At 58.3% G+C, this 16,583-nt stretch overlaps 5 protein-coding genes across 5 annotated transcripts; 2 read left to right on the plus strand and 3 right to left on the minus strand.

Moving 5' to 3' along the window:
- Positions 1–229: 229 nt before the first annotated feature.
- Positions 230–3,212, plus strand: GLRG_05274 (uncharacterized protein; the record flags this gene model as incomplete). Its single annotated transcript, XM_008095959.1, has 2 exons — positions 230–2,265; positions 2,327–3,212. 2 exons carry the CDS (start codon positions 230–232, stop codon positions 3,210–3,212), a joined length of 2,922 nt encoding a protein of 973 aa, XP_008094150.1.
- Positions 3,213–6,001: 2,789 nt separating this feature from the next.
- On the minus strand, positions 6,002–7,049 carry GLRG_05275 (Ras family protein; the record flags this gene model as incomplete). The annotated part of the gene is made up of 5 exons (XM_008095960.1): positions 6,002–6,199; positions 6,298–6,525; positions 6,605–6,652; positions 6,725–6,848; positions 7,039–7,049. 5 exons carry the CDS (start codon positions 7,047–7,049, stop codon positions 6,002–6,004), a joined length of 609 nt encoding a protein of 202 aa, XP_008094151.1.
- Positions 7,050–8,422: 1,373 nt separating this feature from the next.
- On the minus strand, positions 8,423–9,811 carry GLRG_05276 (DNA repair protein RAD57; the record flags this gene model as incomplete). Its single annotated transcript, XM_008095961.1, has 1 exon — positions 8,423–9,811. The coding sequence occupies one exon, from the start codon at positions 9,809–9,811 to the stop codon at positions 8,423–8,425; it is 1,389 nt and encodes a 462-aa protein (XP_008094152.1).
- Positions 9,812–11,639: 1,828 nt separating this feature from the next.
- On the plus strand, positions 11,640–12,988 carry GLRG_05277 (uncharacterized protein; the record flags this gene model as incomplete). The annotated part of the gene is made up of 2 exons (XM_008095962.1): positions 11,640–12,070; positions 12,151–12,988. The coding sequence occupies 2 exons, from the start codon at positions 11,640–11,642 to the stop codon at positions 12,986–12,988; spliced, it is 1,269 nt and encodes a 422-aa protein (XP_008094153.1).
- Positions 12,989–13,753: 765 nt separating this feature from the next.
- On the minus strand, positions 13,754–16,508 carry GLRG_05278 (choline/Carnitine O-acyltransferase; the record flags this gene model as incomplete). Its single annotated transcript, XM_008095963.1, has 3 exons — positions 13,754–13,902; positions 14,001–16,034; positions 16,088–16,508. The coding sequence occupies 3 exons, from the start codon at positions 16,506–16,508 to the stop codon at positions 13,754–13,756; spliced, it is 2,604 nt and encodes an 867-aa protein (XP_008094154.1).
- Positions 16,509–16,583: the final 75 nt, after the last annotated feature.

Here is a 16,583-nt window from a genome sequence, read left to right on the forward strand (position 1 = left end):
CATCCCTCCAAATTGTGCGATTTCTGCAACTGGTTGCACTACATCACACCTCCTGCCCTTTCATTCTCACTTGGGTTAACCCACTCGAATCCAATCAACCGACCGAATACTGCTTCGCCTGCCGCTTCACTTCACCGCGGCTCTGCGCAATCGATCCGAACAATTAACCTAGCCACTCCACCCGCCCTTGGTATAACACACGCTCTTACCCTACACTGTCCGGCTCCAAATGACCGAGTCTGCCCAATATCATGGCGCCCTGGTCGCTTTCGAGGGCCACGGTGACCTAGTCTCTACGCAGCTTCGCCTGTTACCCACATCCACACAAATAGCCCTTCTCCCCAGCGTCAAGGAATATCTCGAGCCCGACAACCCCGAGGAGCCTTTCGAAGCCCGCAAGTTTGTTAAGAGGGTCCATGACGCCGTTGTCAAGAGGCGAGAGGTCGCCATGGTATTTTTGAGTGGATCGACACCCAGGCGCAAAAGGCTTGTCTTCATGAACGGCGGCACACCCAGTGCCCAGACAGTCTGCATCAAGGCCATTTCACGGAATGTGACAGACGGGGATATTTCCAAGGCAGAGGCCATATTCAATGAACTTGTGAAAGGGGGCGTCGAAAGCCTAACCCGGCATCCCGCTAGTGTGGGGGGCTCTTTTCTTGATACATCCGACGACTTCGTCGAGGACCCCATTACGAGAGCCATGCGCGCAGCAGATGCTCTGGATCGCGAAACCGAAAACCTCCAGCCTCCTAGCGACATGGACCTCACAATCTTGAGCCTCCGCCCGAGGAGCTTAAGTCTGCCAATGTTCTGCTTCGCTGACACGTATGGGGACACCGCGCCCTTCTACGTCTTTGGTGGACACTACCACGAGGAGTTTGGCGGAGATGAAGGTCGGCCAACGGAGACTGCTCAACTCCGCGATTCAACGCCGTCGTTGGCTGTCACGAACTTTGACGAGCGTACGAGTGCATGGTTCAACCGCGAGAGCAACCTGACCGTTTCAGGACCTCCCCGCTCTCCAAGTTGTGCAGGCGAGGCGTACGAACGGGGAGATGTCTCCTCGCCGCCGTCACCCAACCCCAGCACTATGCTTGGCGTGGCAACTCCAAGGTCCGACGTCTTCAGCATTCGCTCGACGGAGCCCATATTCATCGAGCAAGCATCGCTTGTTCGAATGCAGTCATCGGCCTCCACCCACACCCTCAAACGATCCAAGTCCAATGGCCAGCTTACCCGCACCAGCTCGCGGTACCGGGATACACTGGTGCGGCTGAAGCACAAAAACAGCCTTACAGAGGGTGCTAATGCTGACAATCTGGCGAACGTCCGTTCTGTTCCTGGCCATGTTCTCGTCCCAGAGGTTCCACAACGGGAAACCAAGGCTGTTGAGATCCCCAAAACCGTGTACGTCAGGTCCCCCCGGGCGAACAGTCCAGTGCCGTCGCCAAGGGAGGAACTGGCTTGGCATCACAGGCGAATCACGAACAGATATGTCGACAGAGGAACCGACGCCCAAGATGCCGAACAAAGCGAAGATGCTTTCCTGCCGGTGTTGCCATTTCACGAAGACCTCGTGATTCATTTCAAAGATGAGAACCCAGACCCGATACTGGAGCACATGATCAAGTCGTTCAAAGAAGGTACCTACCCAGTCACGGTGTCTCCGGGTAGTTCCCGCAACACATCCATTGCCGATGGTCGTTCGACAGCTCCCAACACTCCGCCACTGCCGACAAACGATTTTCTGACGAAAGCACCTACTCCCGCGATTGCCGTCGGTGGGGGGGAGTACGACCCCTACTCCTACGACGACACCGTTTTGGCTAGGAAGCACCCTCTGTCTGCCCCCAGGAGCATGACGGTCTCAGCCTTGCCGACACCGGCACACACGCCTCCCCCGACAATCCCGGAGCCGGAGGATAAGTTCCACGACTTCAAAGCTGTGAAAGGTCAGACGGCGGTGGCCATGCAGAACTCACTTCGTTCAGTACTCAACATCTACTTTCCACCCAACGGAAGGGGCTACTCTCAGTTCGGCTTTCCTCTGCTGCCTGAGATGGAAGGGTTGTGGAAGCCCATTTTCCGCGAGACCGACCTGAGAGAAAGCTTGGGCAAGGACAGCCGCCAAATTGACCTGATCCTGGCTGTTGGAGCACAGCGTGGGGTCAATAAGCCGTTCGTCTCAGGGGTGATCAGCCAACTTGAAAAGCTGGGCAGTAAGCCGAATGGAACCTGCCGAACTGGTAGGCTCGACTTTCGGTGAGTAGTTGTCCGTCATGTTATTGTGCTTAATAGATCAGGGCTAACTTTGCTTTTCAAGATACCTTATTGCCAACGCGATGCAGTCGTTCACTGCACAGCCCCTGGCGAGGCAGACCCACGACAACCCCTTTACGAACTCGTATTTTCTGGCAACTCTCATCGTTCCTCATCTCGAGACGTATTTGGCTGCCCACTCGGAAGTCCGCTTCCTGCTCCTCGATTACCCCCCTGACCATCTCGCCACCGTTCTTGCTCTGCAAAAGCTAGTTGGGGTTGACATGATGAAAGTCGCTCAAGTAATTGATGCCGCAACCAAAGAGCCACTCCTCTTTACGCATGCCCGGGGCAACTCCCTGGGCCGTGTCTCGCCGAGAAACGACTTTGTTTCGAGCTCGTCGAGCTCGGTCCAGTCGAAGGATTCCAAGGCTGCCGCGTCTGCGCCCTCAAGAGACGGACTGGCGGTCTCAAAGGCCAACCTCCTTCTCGCGTCGACTGCAACCGAAATAGAAGTTGCCACATTTGTCTCGACTGTCCGGACGCTTCTGATCAGCATCTCAAAATTCTATTTGCCTGACAAGGGATCGAAGAAACTAGGCAAGCTGAGAACGGGCAACCCCTCGCCCATCACACCACAGACCATGAGCCCTCCGATTTCCCCCCTTTCTATCAGGAGCAGGAGGCACATCAGGACGACAAGTTCTGCTAGGTCCTCGCCCAGGACCTCGTCTATTACGGACAACATCATGGTCCGCCGCCTCAAGTCCCGAAGAGGTGGTGACACAAGGCCGGGTTTGGGCGATGACGGATCCATCATGACGGTTGATATGGAATTTGAGAGCGATCTAGACCTCGAGGAAAGGCGATTGATGCCCATGTTCCTGAAGAAGAACCACATGCGAAAGGGCAACAGCCGCAAGGCTTTGAAGTTCCTGGGGTTGGCATGAGCCGGTCCTCGGCGACTTTGTACTATACTGTATGCCGTAAGAGCCTGCGGGTTGGCTCTGCACACTTCTTTTTCTCTCTGGACGACTGTTATGATGCTTTGCGTCTATTTTTTTGATTTCTTGCTTTCTAACCATAACCCGGTGGATCAAGGAAGGCTGGGATCCTCAACGGGGGGGGGGGGGGGGGGGGGGAGGCGGCAGAGGATGACCTCGCTTCAAGTAACGAGAATGTCTTCATGTACAGAGATATGGAAGCGAGAAATGGATGGACACTTGCTATTCGGTTGAAGCAGCCGACAACCACCTTTGCTACGCCTGTCAAAATGGATGGACGCTGCAATACCCTGGGATAAAAGATGGCCCGTAAATAGCGTAGAAATTCGATTACACAATGTGGCTTTCTACCCAAGCATGCGTGCATTCTTCAGCAAGGGGTTCTCTCAGACAGAGCCGCAGATATCTCATGGGGTCTGCGGTCGAAACCTATGTGCGCGAGGGTAGACGCCGAATCCGAGGTTTGCCAACGAACCCATGACCAGTTTTTGTCGCCGAGGGCCCAAAAAGTCGCCAGAGCGAGCGCTGCCGTCGATGCTCATCCAGAGTACGCGGGTTGATGATGCCTCATCACTTATACTGGCCAATGACCCCCCCTCCCCATCAACGCAGAACGTAAAGAGGAACCCGACCAACGCACAGATCTGACCACCATCGTGGCTAGGGCTGACCAGTCCCCCTAATGACATCCAAGAGATGGTCCGGAAGATAGTCCTGTACGTTCCGCTAATTGACGTACTACAGCTCAGTCCCGAGTTCTCCAAAGCCCTGAGAACAATGTCACAACGCATAGCGGTTCGTTCGCAAACCCCAAAAGAAATCAGGGACAAGGAGAAACCCGTGGTTGACCCCCCTTCTGCTGGCATCAACATCAACAAGTCAGGTCACACATCATGTCCACCAACGATCCAACACTGAACATCCATCCGTGCCTTTTTTTCAAAGCAGTACTTGGGCCACCTGACGACCATTCAGAATTGGTTGCAATCTTGGCGACGCTTCCTCACAGAGGACATACACGACTAAACGCCATCTTGGAACCCCTCCCGGGGACGAGTATCCAGACGTAAAAGGGAACGAGGGGGCGCTGTTCCGGTGAGAAGAGCCGGATGACCCGAGTTTTGTCCCTCCATGACGTCAAATACTAAGACTGCCGTCGGTCGCCCTGCCTAACCTGATAACCCCCTCGCATGAGACGGCGGACAATGCCTTCAGCCCCCCCATGCCATTCCATGGCACCAGCAAAGGCATGGAGATGAACGTCCAAAACAAGATGTGGAAATAAACACTCACGACCCGCGCTGCCAGCCGCGGCGGGCCTTGGAAGGAGGTTTTTCTCTAACCCCTAGAGTAGAGCCCGACCGGCCGGCGGAGGTTGGGAGGAGGAAGAAGGGGTGGGGGGTGCAGGGGCGGCCTATCGGGGGCCGGGCGGGAGGGCGCGCGGAAAAAGGGTTCGATTGTCTACCTGCCTAGGCTGATCCGCATGTGACCGCGCGGGGGGTCATGTGCTCTCCCGCCCCCGTGTCATCCTCTATCCCCCCACTCCCTCTACCGCTTCCGCGTGCTTCTGAGCCCCTGAGGAGATTGGGACCGCCCACGTGCACCCGACCCCGTGACCGGCCGGTATTTCCGCAGGCCCTCCCCCCCGAACCGCAGCGCCGCGCCGCGCGTCACACTGTTTCCTCGTATTTACAACTCGTGTTCGCCATGTAAAACCTCCACGGCGCGGGTCGGGGTCGGGGTTGAGGGTGGACGCGAAACGTAAACCAGGCATTTGGCAAGGTAGCAATCGAACGAAATGGGGGGGAGGACGGCTTCTTAAACTCCAGACGACATCGCGGCTTAGGGACCTCACTTTCAAACGTCCCGGGTGAGGTTGGGATGGATAGATGAAGAGGAGGAGGAGGAGCCGCCACAGCACGAGACGACGCGGCAAAAAACAGAAGAAGAAAAGAGTTGAAACGCAGAGTGTTTAATGCAGAACAAACAAGGAACACGTCACTTGGTCCATTACTTTCGATCCTATCCTATCTACCGTACCGGGGGCGGGAAAGACAACGGCAATCGCCAAAAGACGACGGAAAACCAAGAAAGGCAAAAAAATAACAAAACACCGACAGACAGAGAAGAAAAACACGCAGATACCGTGCGGTCTTGCCTGCTTCGTTGCCCATGTGATTCGCCCCGCTGCCGTTCATGTTCGTCGCAGAATACACGGTGTGCCAGCAAGACACGGCCTACGCAAACATACACACACACACACACACACACACACACACACACACACACACACACACACACACACACACACACACACACATAGATACGAACATGTCGAGATGGACTCGTATCCTCCCCTGACGGGCGTCCGAGAGCCGGACCACTGGATACGTCATCACCGAAAGGTCCCATCTCGTGCCATGAACAAACGTCGTGAGTCCCATTACAGAAGGTATCTTGTGTTGATTGCGTGTGCGATGCGGAGGTGGAGCTGGAACAATCCAAATCAACACTCGTCTATGCTTAGAACAAGTCTGGAAAGCAGCCGTAGCGGGGGAAGGAGAGAAAAGCAGACGACGCAGCCTTTATCTGAGCCGAATCTGATCCCGACACCTGTGCAGTCTCCCCCCTCGCCTAACCTGCCCAGCTGTCTCCCCTCCGCCGAGAAAATCCGTAAAATGCCATAGAACACAGGTAAAGAAAAGCGGGCTTCGTGGAAATCAGGGTCGAGCCGCTTAGCAGCAGCCGCCGCCCGAGTTCGAGGAGACGCCGTGTCCGGGTCCGACCTGCACGGAGGGTTTCGTGTTGTTCGCGGTCGTGCTGCCCATGCGCTCCTTGATTTGGCGGGCCATGGTCAGGAAGGCCTGCTCGACGTTGCTGGCGTTCTTCGCAGAGGTCTCGAGGAAGGGGATGCCCAGGCTGTCAGCGAACTCCTGCAACGGGTGTCAGTATGTCTCAGATAAAAACAGAAAGCAAGAGGGAGGGGGGCGTGCTCATCGCCGAAGATGGCGATAGTCGGGGTCCAGCTTACCTTGGCGACGGTGTACTCGACAACCTTCTTATCGGACATATCGCTCTTGTTGCCGACAAGCAGCTTGTTGACGCCCTCGGTGGCGTACCTGTCAATCTCCTGGAGCCACTGCTTGACGTTGTTGAACGAGTCCATGTCGGTCACATCGTAGACGACGCAGATGCCGTGGGCACCGCGGTAGTAAGAGGAAGTGATGGTGCGGAAACGCTCCTGGCCGGCGGTATCCCACTGCACAAGAAATGAACCGCGTCAGTCTATGCGACAAACGGATATTGCCCAAGAATTCGGCGGCAGGGTTTGAACTTACGATCTGGAGCTTCACCGTCTTTCCGTCGAGTTCTATCGTGCGGATTTTCTGTGATTCAACGTCAGCAGCCGTTCGATCGGTGTCAGATGGACGGAGAGGTGGGGGGGGGGGGAAGCATACAAAGTCGACACCGATAGTGGAGATGTAGGACTCGGTATAGGTGTCGTCGGCGAAACGCAACAGAAGACAAGACTTTCCAACACCGGAGTCACCGATGAGGAGGAGCTTGAAGAGGTAGTCGTACCTGCGGTCGGGTTAGTATCGGTGTCGGAGACGAGCGGGCAGCGTTGGCTTCGTCGTCTTCGCAAGGAAATGACGATGGCATCGAGAGGGCGGGATGGATGGAGGGGGACTCTGTGACAGATAGCAGGTCAGCTTGGCGGCGGCTCCCGAGGCTACCCTCGTTTCAAAAGGCAAGAGAGGCAACGTACTACTCGGGGTTCATTGTGAAAGGCTAGGGGAGGGGTTGCGATGAAGGCTAGTAGAGTTGTTGTTGTGCGGCGGTCTGGAGGGGGGCGCGCGGGGCGATTATATGGGCGTTGGGTGTTGAGAGGTGATGGATTTCGGTGGTGTCGTGATGAGGTGTCGAAAGGAGCAACAAAGCCAGGTCAAGTGAGGTAGGAGAGTCGAACGGAGTACGGCAGGCTGCTACGTCAAGGTTTCTAGCGCGGGAGGGTGTACCGATACCGCCAGTGCCAGTGTGTAGAGTACTTAGCAGTGCTAGTCCAGTCTCTGATTAGTGTGCTTGGTGTCCTGTGCCCAGAAGAAGTCCTGCGTCTAGGTAGCGGCACCACCTGGCGGAAGGGAGCGAACGGGGCCCACCTCCACCTGGTCAGTCAGGGCTCATTGGGTACCGCTGACGAATGAAACCTTTTCCAAGTGGCACGGCGAGCACGGGACTTATCACGTGAGCTTATTGCATGTGGTCTGGACCGGCTCTAGGCACCTAGTTACCCACCTTAAGGTGGGCAAGGCATCTACACCGGATACCATAGTAGATAGAGGTACCAAGCAGGTACCTAGGTATTCAGTCATCGGCTTTCGGCTGTATTATGTAAACAAACCACCAGGTGGAGGACAATTGCCTACCTATTCGTATTCCTTGAAGCACCTCCGCTAGAAGCTGCGACCCGCCGTGCAAGTTTCCTTCAAACGTTGGATCGAGTCTGGGTTTCCTTGGGAGGTTGAAAAGCATACTTTTGTTTACTGCCCTTTCCACCACCACTGCACACCTGCTATTCGTCCTTCGCGCAAGTCTCACATCGAGACTTGTGCGGAGGCTCTGCATAATACCTCGGTTTATAGTTTGATCTAGAGTGCATGGGTTCATTGATATACCGATACCCCCACAGCCCGCCCTATCCTACACATTTCGTTCGTTTGGCTCGTGTGGAGCTTCCGGGTTGCAACCTCATCCCGACCAGCGGTCGACTTGAACTCGCTCCAGATTAGCAATGTTTGATATAGGGTCGTGGTGTAGCCCTGTCGTCTAATCTAATATCTCAAACAGGCAGACAATGACGCTGCCGTCTTACTGTGCCGCACTGGTCTGAGTGAGCTGCTGATTCATGGTGACCCAAGTGCAATTGCTGACTGGCATCGCTCGTCCGACGTAGGAATGAAACACCGACGATGATCGCCAAGCAGTGTGCATGCGCTCGCTGTCAGACTTGCAAAGCTGCCGCTCCCCATAGCCAAGGCTGATTTGTGCTTGGGTAACCTTGGAACACCATTCGTGCAGGCCTTTTCGCCGGCGCCTCTTTGACCCGAGCAGATTACGAGGCTTCCGAAGACATCCCCACAAGTGGTTTGAGGGGCTCAGTCATCATCCGCCTTTTTCTTGGTGACGGCTTTCAGCCCTGCCATCGTCACGGCGAACTCGACAGCGCCGTCCAGGCCCTGGCCTGTCGCCTTCGTGTGGGGAGCGAAGACTACCTTCATCCACCGACGCCAGTTCTTCAGCGCCGGCACCCCCCGTTCGTCGGCCTCGTCCTCGATATGTCGATGCACTCCATACACGGGCTTTTTGAACAGCGCAATGCGGTACGCAATCTGCGACGACCAGATCAGACCCAGGCTGGGCGTCTTGAGTCCGTAGTCGGCGAACGGATCGTCGCCCCATCCCGTGAACCACCGTTGCTGGTGGTCCAACGCTAGCGCGGGAGGCGCGGGCGGGCCGAGGTCATCCGGACCTGAGGGTTCGGGCATGCTGGACCGGACATGTTCGGCTATGGACGACGTCGGCTCGACGGCTGAAGGTGAGAAGGCTCTCGGCCCCCTGCTCCGTGACGCCAGCGGGCTTTCCTGAGTGGACCCGTCGCCGCCGGGGGGATGCGCCATCCTAGGGGTCGCCATCGGCACGAGGGGGCTGGAGAATCGGTCTGCCACTTGATTCGCAACCACGACGGCCAGGTTGTACTTCTGGGCCAGCTCCCTAAGCAAGGCCCCGAGCCGTGTCAGCTCGGTGCTGCGGGCTCCCATGTTGGACCCGAGGCTGCTGACATGGCCTCGCTCGAACTCGGCTCGGTAATTGGAGGCCACGGAGTCGAGCACGATGAGCCCGGTGTTGCGGCGCTCGACCTCGACGGGGACCTGGAACTGGAGAATGTGCTCCTGGGATTCAAGATCAGGGGTCGAGGTGCTGGAAATGCCATCCAAAGACGGCCTATCCCCGGGCGGCAGATCCGCAAAGCGAGGATTGGCCGATAACATCTGGGAGAGGCGTATCGTCGACAGCTGTGCTTCCGTTGTGATGTATAAGGCGGGGCGGCCCAGGCCGTACGGTGGTGGCAGCTGGACAGCCAACAGTAGAGACAGCAGAAGCTGCGTTTTACCAACACCGCTCTCACCCGTGACCTCGGTCACGTAACCGGTCGGAAGCCCTCCCCCCAGGGCTCGGTCAAGGTCATCATCGAGAGTGCTGATTGTGGACCACTGGTTCTCGAGGTCTGTGAGCGAGCGTCTGAGGAACGGGTTGCCGTTTGACGGTTGCCGGTTCGCGGGGTTGAAGTCACGGTGGAGGGCGTCCACGACCGCCGCGCATAGCCGTTTGATGTCGAGCAGAGGCAGCTGGGTGCGTTTGCCTATTTCGACGACATCCTGGGTCAAAAGGTCGGTGGTGGAAAATTGGTGGCGTTCCAACTTCTGCAACAGCCCAGCAAACTGCCCAACTGGGAAGTCAGGTATGAGCTGAAGCAGGTCGGTCATGGCATGCGAGAGTGAGGCGGCGGCATGGGATAGTCGAAGTGACAAGTTTGGATGAGGTGAGTGAGACGCGATGCGACGCCGCGCCGCGCCGCCGCGTCAAACGCAGCGAGCCGATCCTACTTGGTGGGATGGGTTGCAGGGATTGCTCCTTCTCAACGCAGCATAGTCATTGATCACTCAAGATTGTTGCCCCTGGAGAAAGGCGATGTGCGTTGGAATCGATGAAGTCGACTTACGTTCAAGTTGTTGATTCGTGCATTACCCCCGAACATTGTTTCCCATTGGCAGAAGCAGCAAGTGGAGATCTCGGACCCATCGATGCTCCATATGATTATGTAAGGCAGGAGGGGAGCGGGAGGGGGCGGGGCGCATCGACGTCCTTTCAGCTTCTTTCAACTACTTACCTCATTATCATCAGCTCGTGGCGTGCGTATTGGGAGCTGCCGTTCGTTATCAAGCATCGGCGAACCATCAGAATTGACCGCATATTCTGTGAAGACGCGGACGCTCCGTACACGTCAACTCGCTAAACCCCAGATCGCGCCCTGGCATGTGCAGACGCCAAGGACTCCATTCAGACAGCATGCGGCTACACGTGCAGATGATGTACAGGCGGAAGCCACTCGCTTAGCAAGATGGCTTCATCAAGCGCAAGGTACGGAGTAGACCACGCGAAGAAAGACAGAACGAGCAGGCGGAATCCCTAGCGGACCAGAACCTGACTGGACTACACTATCGAAACACATCTCGTGTCCATGTCAACCTGGCCCAAAAAAGCAAGCACACGCTCGAGGCTGAAGTCCGCCTTCAGGCGGAGATCTTGTTTAATTTTGAAGCACCAGAGAGGGCTAGCGCCGTCTCTGGCTGTAAGTCACTAGCCTTCTCTGGCCCCGAGGGCGTCAGGCTCACACGCCGGATGCTCTCTGGCTGGCACGCTAAGAGCGGGAAACCCGACGCTCAACGGCACGGTGTCCCACTTGTCGTGCCCTCGATGCACTCCTGGGAAGGCCGAAAGAAGTGGCCTCGAGTGCTTTGAGCTTCGCCTTTTCGCTTTCGGTCACGGCCCTAGGCAACAATATTAAGGTCTCTGGACGTGCCCGAGCTGTTCTGCTTCGGGGGAGGGGTCACGATCGACGAAGCAGGGCCACCTCTGTCAGAGACCTCGGGCTGGGACCCTCGCCCAACTGGGTGTATTTCTTCTCCTGTGTTATGTCTCCGAAAGCATGTCAAACAGCCTCTTACTACTCGGGCGTCCTCTGATGTTCATCGGCATCTGATGCGCATTCCCCCAAGACCCTTGCCCTCCGTCTTCGTGCTGCCCCGCGCTTCTCCCCGCTCACCCTAGATTCATGCGGCCCCGTGGCTGTCTCTCCTTGCCTCTCCCATCCGCACTAAGCCTACTCTTGTCGTTCAGCTCTGGCAAGCCACAATGGGTCCGACTGCAGTGCAAATGGGTCGGCGGGACTCTGGATGCTCGAGCAGCCAATCGCCTCGAGCCGAGCTCATCTGCTGGGCTGAGCGAAGGGTTAGTCCAGGGCTGAGCGACTTGCGGCTTCTCTGTCAAAGTCGCCCGAGCATTCACAGGCCCTTGTTGTGCCTGCACGCCGCGACCATGGCTCGTGCCTATAGAGTGGTGGAACAACAACAATGGGCGGGGTGGGAGAACACAGAGGCAGCACTCTCGGTCTGGTGTATAACAATGGCGGCCAGCCTCTCTGCTCTTCGACCCCTCCCCCCTCCTCCCTCTTGTTCTAATTGGATCCTCTCGAGTCGCCCGGCCGCATAACACACCTAATCCACTGTTCAATCCACTCCGTCGAGACCTGAGATGGCAACTTCGTTCCGATATGCCGCTGGCCTGGCGGTCCTGGCAAGTCTCGCCAATGCCACAGTGTCGTCTCGGCTGCCCCGGGCCACGATGACGTTCAACTTCCCCCTCGACCAGTTCGCACCGCGGCCGACCAAGGCACCTGTATATGGGGACCTGAGGAAACGGCAGTCGACGTCGGACGTGACCGTCCTCGTCGCCCCGGACAACACGTGCGGCTACGTCTCAGGCCGTGCCGGCGCCGAGTACACCTGCGGCGGCAGCGCCACCTGTGCGTTGATGCCCCCCGTCAACTCGAACGTCCCCGGCCGGGTCGCCTGCTGCAACACCCAAAACTGCAACGCACCTCGCACGTGTTTCGACTACAAGGACATTTACACGTCGAGCCTCTGCGACAGTGGCTGCCGCGTGGACACGGACACCCGCAAGTGGTCGGTTCTTCCCCTCCCCCCTCTCCTTCCGCAGCCACGAGAGAAACAAAACCCCCTGAGAACTGACACTGAGCGCGCAGCACCGAAACGGGGCAGCCGTATTGCCGCACCGTCTCCTTTTCCGACGACATCTACGGCTACTGGTGCGCCTCGGAGGAGAACTCGACTCCCCAGGCCGTCTTGACCACGTACGCCGGCCAGCGGGCCCGGCAGTGGTCCGAGTTGGTCGTGACGCTCGGCGACACCACGTCGAGCAGAGCCACCAGGCCCACCGGCCCCACCGCCACCTCGGCGTCGGCCCGAGGGTCGTCGACCTCCCCCGCCCCCGTACCGGACCCGGAAGACGAGACGTCCTCCACCCCCATCGGCGCCATCGTGGGCGGCGTCGTCGGTGGCGTCGCCGTCATCGCCCTCGCTCTCTTCGGCATCTGGTTCTTCATCCGGAAGAAGAACCACAACGGCGGGCCTCAGGGCCAGCAGCAGCAGCAGCAGCCGCAGCAGCCGCAGGGCTCGCCGTCGCAGTACGCCGCCACCACCCACACGCAGTCTTTCCACGACCCCAAGTTCGGCGGGCCCAACGGCTACCCGCAGTCCTTTGGCGGCACGCCCCCTCCCCCGCCGCAGGACGGGTATCAGCATCAGCAGCCCTACTTCGCCGGCAACGCGGTGCCCGACCGCACCGACACGACGAGCCCCGGCGCCGTGTCCCAGATGACGTACAGCAACACCAACAACGACATGAACAACCGCTACAGCATGCAGGCCGCCAGCCCCCAAACAACGCAGGGAGGGTTCCAGCAGTTTGGCCAAGCGCCACCGGCCCAGCAGCAGCAGCAGCAGCAGCCGCCGCCGCCGACGATCCACGAGGCGCCGACAACCGTCGACGGCCACCGTGGACACATGCACGAGCTCGCCTGAAAGGCTTTTTGCGCCGCTCGCCCTTTATCTGACGATACGGATGGACGTTTGGGGGGGGGGGGGCTACATCCGTCTCTGTACATTATATTTCTTTTAGAGGTTTTTTGGGACTTGCAAAAACATCAAGAACAACAGGGAGGAATCACAAACGGTCCTGTAATGATTCTGGGTTAACGGGCGCCGGTGAAACGGGACGACGCAGCGCAGAGTCGGGACGGGAATTCTTTTCTTCCTTTCTGGGGGGGTTGGAAAATAAAAAGATTGTTTTTCCCCTTCCTTATTTTTTATTTTTTCTATAGACTTGGCGCTTCTTCATGGTATCTTTCACGCTTCCGACGACAGAACGCGTCTGTAGCTCCTCCCACCCCCCAAAGGAACATATACTTCAGTGTGTAGAATGAAACGGGGGGACTCGTACATGTTCAGTCTACCCGTGACTCTCTAAACAGAAAAACGAAAAAAGAAAAAAGAAAAAAAAAGTCCTGTTGAGTTCTTCGTCTTACTTGGCTAGCAGTCACGACAACAAACACACAGCAAGGCTCCAAACAGAATTGATACCAGATGGGGAAAAAAAAAGGAGGGTATATATTTCCAAGAATATATATAACAAGTAAAAAAAGGCTTGCTTGCTGTTCATGCGTACCCGAATGGTCCAAAAACCCGTCCGATTCCTTCTCCTTACAACACTTCCCACGCGGCGGGAGAACTCCGTCCTTACCCCCCTGCTAACCATATGCCCGACGAGCGATGCGATGCGCCCGGCCGTCAGTAGTCAATCAGCCGCAGCTTCTTGCCAATCTCCCTCCGGCGCGCCTGCACGGCCGCCCGCTCCGAGGGTTTCGTCTCCGCCGTGTCCATGTTCTCCCCGCGCGCCTTGAGCGCCTGGAGGAGCATGCCGGCGTCGAAGAAGCCATCTGTTTGTCGGGGGAGAGCTCGTCAGCACTTCTGCTCCAAGAAAGAATGTGTCCCATATGACAAGAGGGGAGGGGTGGCAGAAAAAAAAGAAACTTACATCCGCCGAGCTCGTCGTCCTCGCTGAGGGTGACGCTCTCATCCGTGGGCGACTGGGTGCCCGTAGACGACCGCGCCAGCGGGGGCTTGATGGTGTCCTGCGCCGTGATGAGGCGGCCGCGGGACTTGATGCCCCTGGGCGGCCGCGGGCGGGCCTGGTGGTCGAGCTCGCGCGCGCGGGTCTGCCGGACGCCGGTGCCGCGGCGCGACGTGATGCGCAGAATGCGCCGCACCTCGAGGAGGTAGCTCTCGAGGGTGTCGACGAAGCGCTTCGTCTGCCGGTGCTTGCTAGATACGCAGATGGAGATGCCATCGTCCTTGATGATGTACCCGATTCCGAAGCCGTCGCCCGACGTCGGGCCGAACCCGAAGTGCCGGAGCGACGGGTTGCCGCAGTTAGACGTCGACATGATGGTGTTGTTGAGCCTGTCCCACCCGGAGTCGGCGAAGATGTGCGGCATCGCCGACCCCTGGTTGTGAACGCCACCGCCGCGCGAGGTGGTGCTGTCGCCCCGCGCGCGGAACCCCGCCGTCGACTGCGCGTCGGCGCCGCCGCCGTTGAGTGAGAGCACCGAATCCTTTTCGGGGCTGCCGACGACAGACTCGCCTTGCTCCGAGTACCCGTCGACGGGGCTCGAGTAGCTGCCGTTGGAGCTGCTGAGGGTGTCGTCGTCCATGGAGCGCTGCCACGTGCAGAAGAGGGCGTAGAGGTGACGGTCGCAGCCCTCGGCGCGGGCGCACTCGCGCGTCGTGTTGACGTGGCGCTGGCACGCCTTGCGGAGGGCCTCGACCTTGTGCTCGGCCGGGTTATCGGCCCAGAAGGTCTGGACAAAGTTGACCGACTCCTCGGAGACGCTGCGGATGGCCTCGGTGCGGCCGTGCAGGAAGATCTTGGTCATGGCGGGCTCGTAGGTGCACTCGACGCGGCCGTAGAGGCCGTAGTATGCCGCCTGGAAGGCCATCTGTACAAAGGCGTCGGGGGAGAAGCCCATCGAGGTCATGAAGTTCTTGCCGTAGTGCTTGAAGTCGAGCGTCCTGAACTCGTTCTGCTCGATGAGGTCGGCCAGGCGGGTCTCGGCGAAGCGCACGGCGATGCTGAGCTCCGGGGTCATGTCCCACTCCAGCTTGTGCGGCGTCGGGTCGACCTCGCCGAAGCTGTCGGGGTCCCGCTTGGCCGGGTCGGGGCTGGTCGTGGCCCAAAGCGTCGGGGCCTGGCCGTTGATGGTCCTGGCGAAGCGCAGGATCGTGTCCGTGTACACGTCGCTGGCGAAGCGCAGTACCGTGTGGCCGTCGACGCCGGTGTGCTCAAAGTTGATGCCGGCGCTGCCGTTCTTGCACACAATTATCTGCAGCTTGTCGTACCACCGGTTGGTGCAGGTCCCGATCTGGACGCCCTTCTCGACCAGGCTGGTGCCGCAGAGCATGTTGCCGCAGAGCGCGTCGGCGTCGGCGGGCTCGGTGTAGTCCAGGCACAGGACGAACAGCGCCGAGTCGACGATGCCCAGGCAATCGGCGTTGTTGGACCCCTCCTCCCTGGTCAAGACGTCTCTCAGCCCCGACCAGATCTTGCGGTTCTCCGTGCTCAGGACACCGAGCGCCCCCTTGGCGGCCTCCTGAATCGGGGTCTGCGAGGCGTCGTCGACGATGGTCTGAAGGTTGACGGAAACGTCCTTCTCGCTCATGATGAGGTCGTTATTGTCGTCCAAGACGTCGAACCAGTAGAACTGCCCATGGCACATGACGATGATGTGCTTCGAGTCCGGGTCCTGCTCGATTTGGCACCCGTTTTCCGTGGGCACGCGTGCTGTGCCAAAAAGCCTCGAGTACTGGTACATGCAGAGGGGCTGGCCCTTGATGTTGTCGGGGGGCAGTTCCTCTTTGCGGACGGCTCTGACAAACTCGAGCGCCGACATGACGAGCGACGCCGCCCGGGTCACCTGGTTGTTCCTCGCGGGGGTAGGGTCATCTTCCAGCAGGAAAAAGGGGTTCAGGTTGAGAACGACGGGGTTATCAAAGTTCAGGTACGAATCGTACCCTGTACGACGGTTAGCCGGGGGTGTGGATGATGTGGGACGTGGTTGCACTCACAGAACTGCTCAATATAGCTGGTCTTGTCCTGGGCGTAAGCCTTCAGCTTCTCCTGCAGAAGAGGGCCATCGTGCCCCAGGAATTCCTGGACGGCTTGCTTGGTCTCGGCGTGTTCGCGTGCGGACTGCAGAGGCTTGAGGGCTCCGAGGTACTTTTGCGCGGTAACCTCTAAGTCGGGGATGGGCAGTTGCTTGAGCTTGTCCTGGCCAGCGAATGTGACACCGCCCTCGACGGACTTGTCCGTGTAGACCGCCATGGAGTGGGCGTCCTTGGTGCTCTGGATTGGCCTTTCTTGCTCGACCGGTCTCTGAAGATCGAGGGTGTCCGGGATGGATCGGGGGACAGAGGACGGAGGGACGGCCTTTTCGAGAGTCTCACCGAGGGGTCTGGGTCGCGAAAAGATGCGAACTTGAGTGGGCATGGTTGTTAGCGGACGAGCTATCTCTTTATGCGTAAAGAGGCGAGACGTTGGTGCCGACGTTCAATCCGCGCAGCG

This window comes from Colletotrichum graminicola (genome assembly GCF_000149035.1).
Source record: "Colletotrichum graminicola M1.001 genomic scaffold supercont1.17, whole genome shotgun sequence".
Classification (NCBI taxonomy): Eukaryota; Fungi; Ascomycota; class Sordariomycetes; order Glomerellales; family Glomerellaceae; genus Colletotrichum; species Colletotrichum graminicola.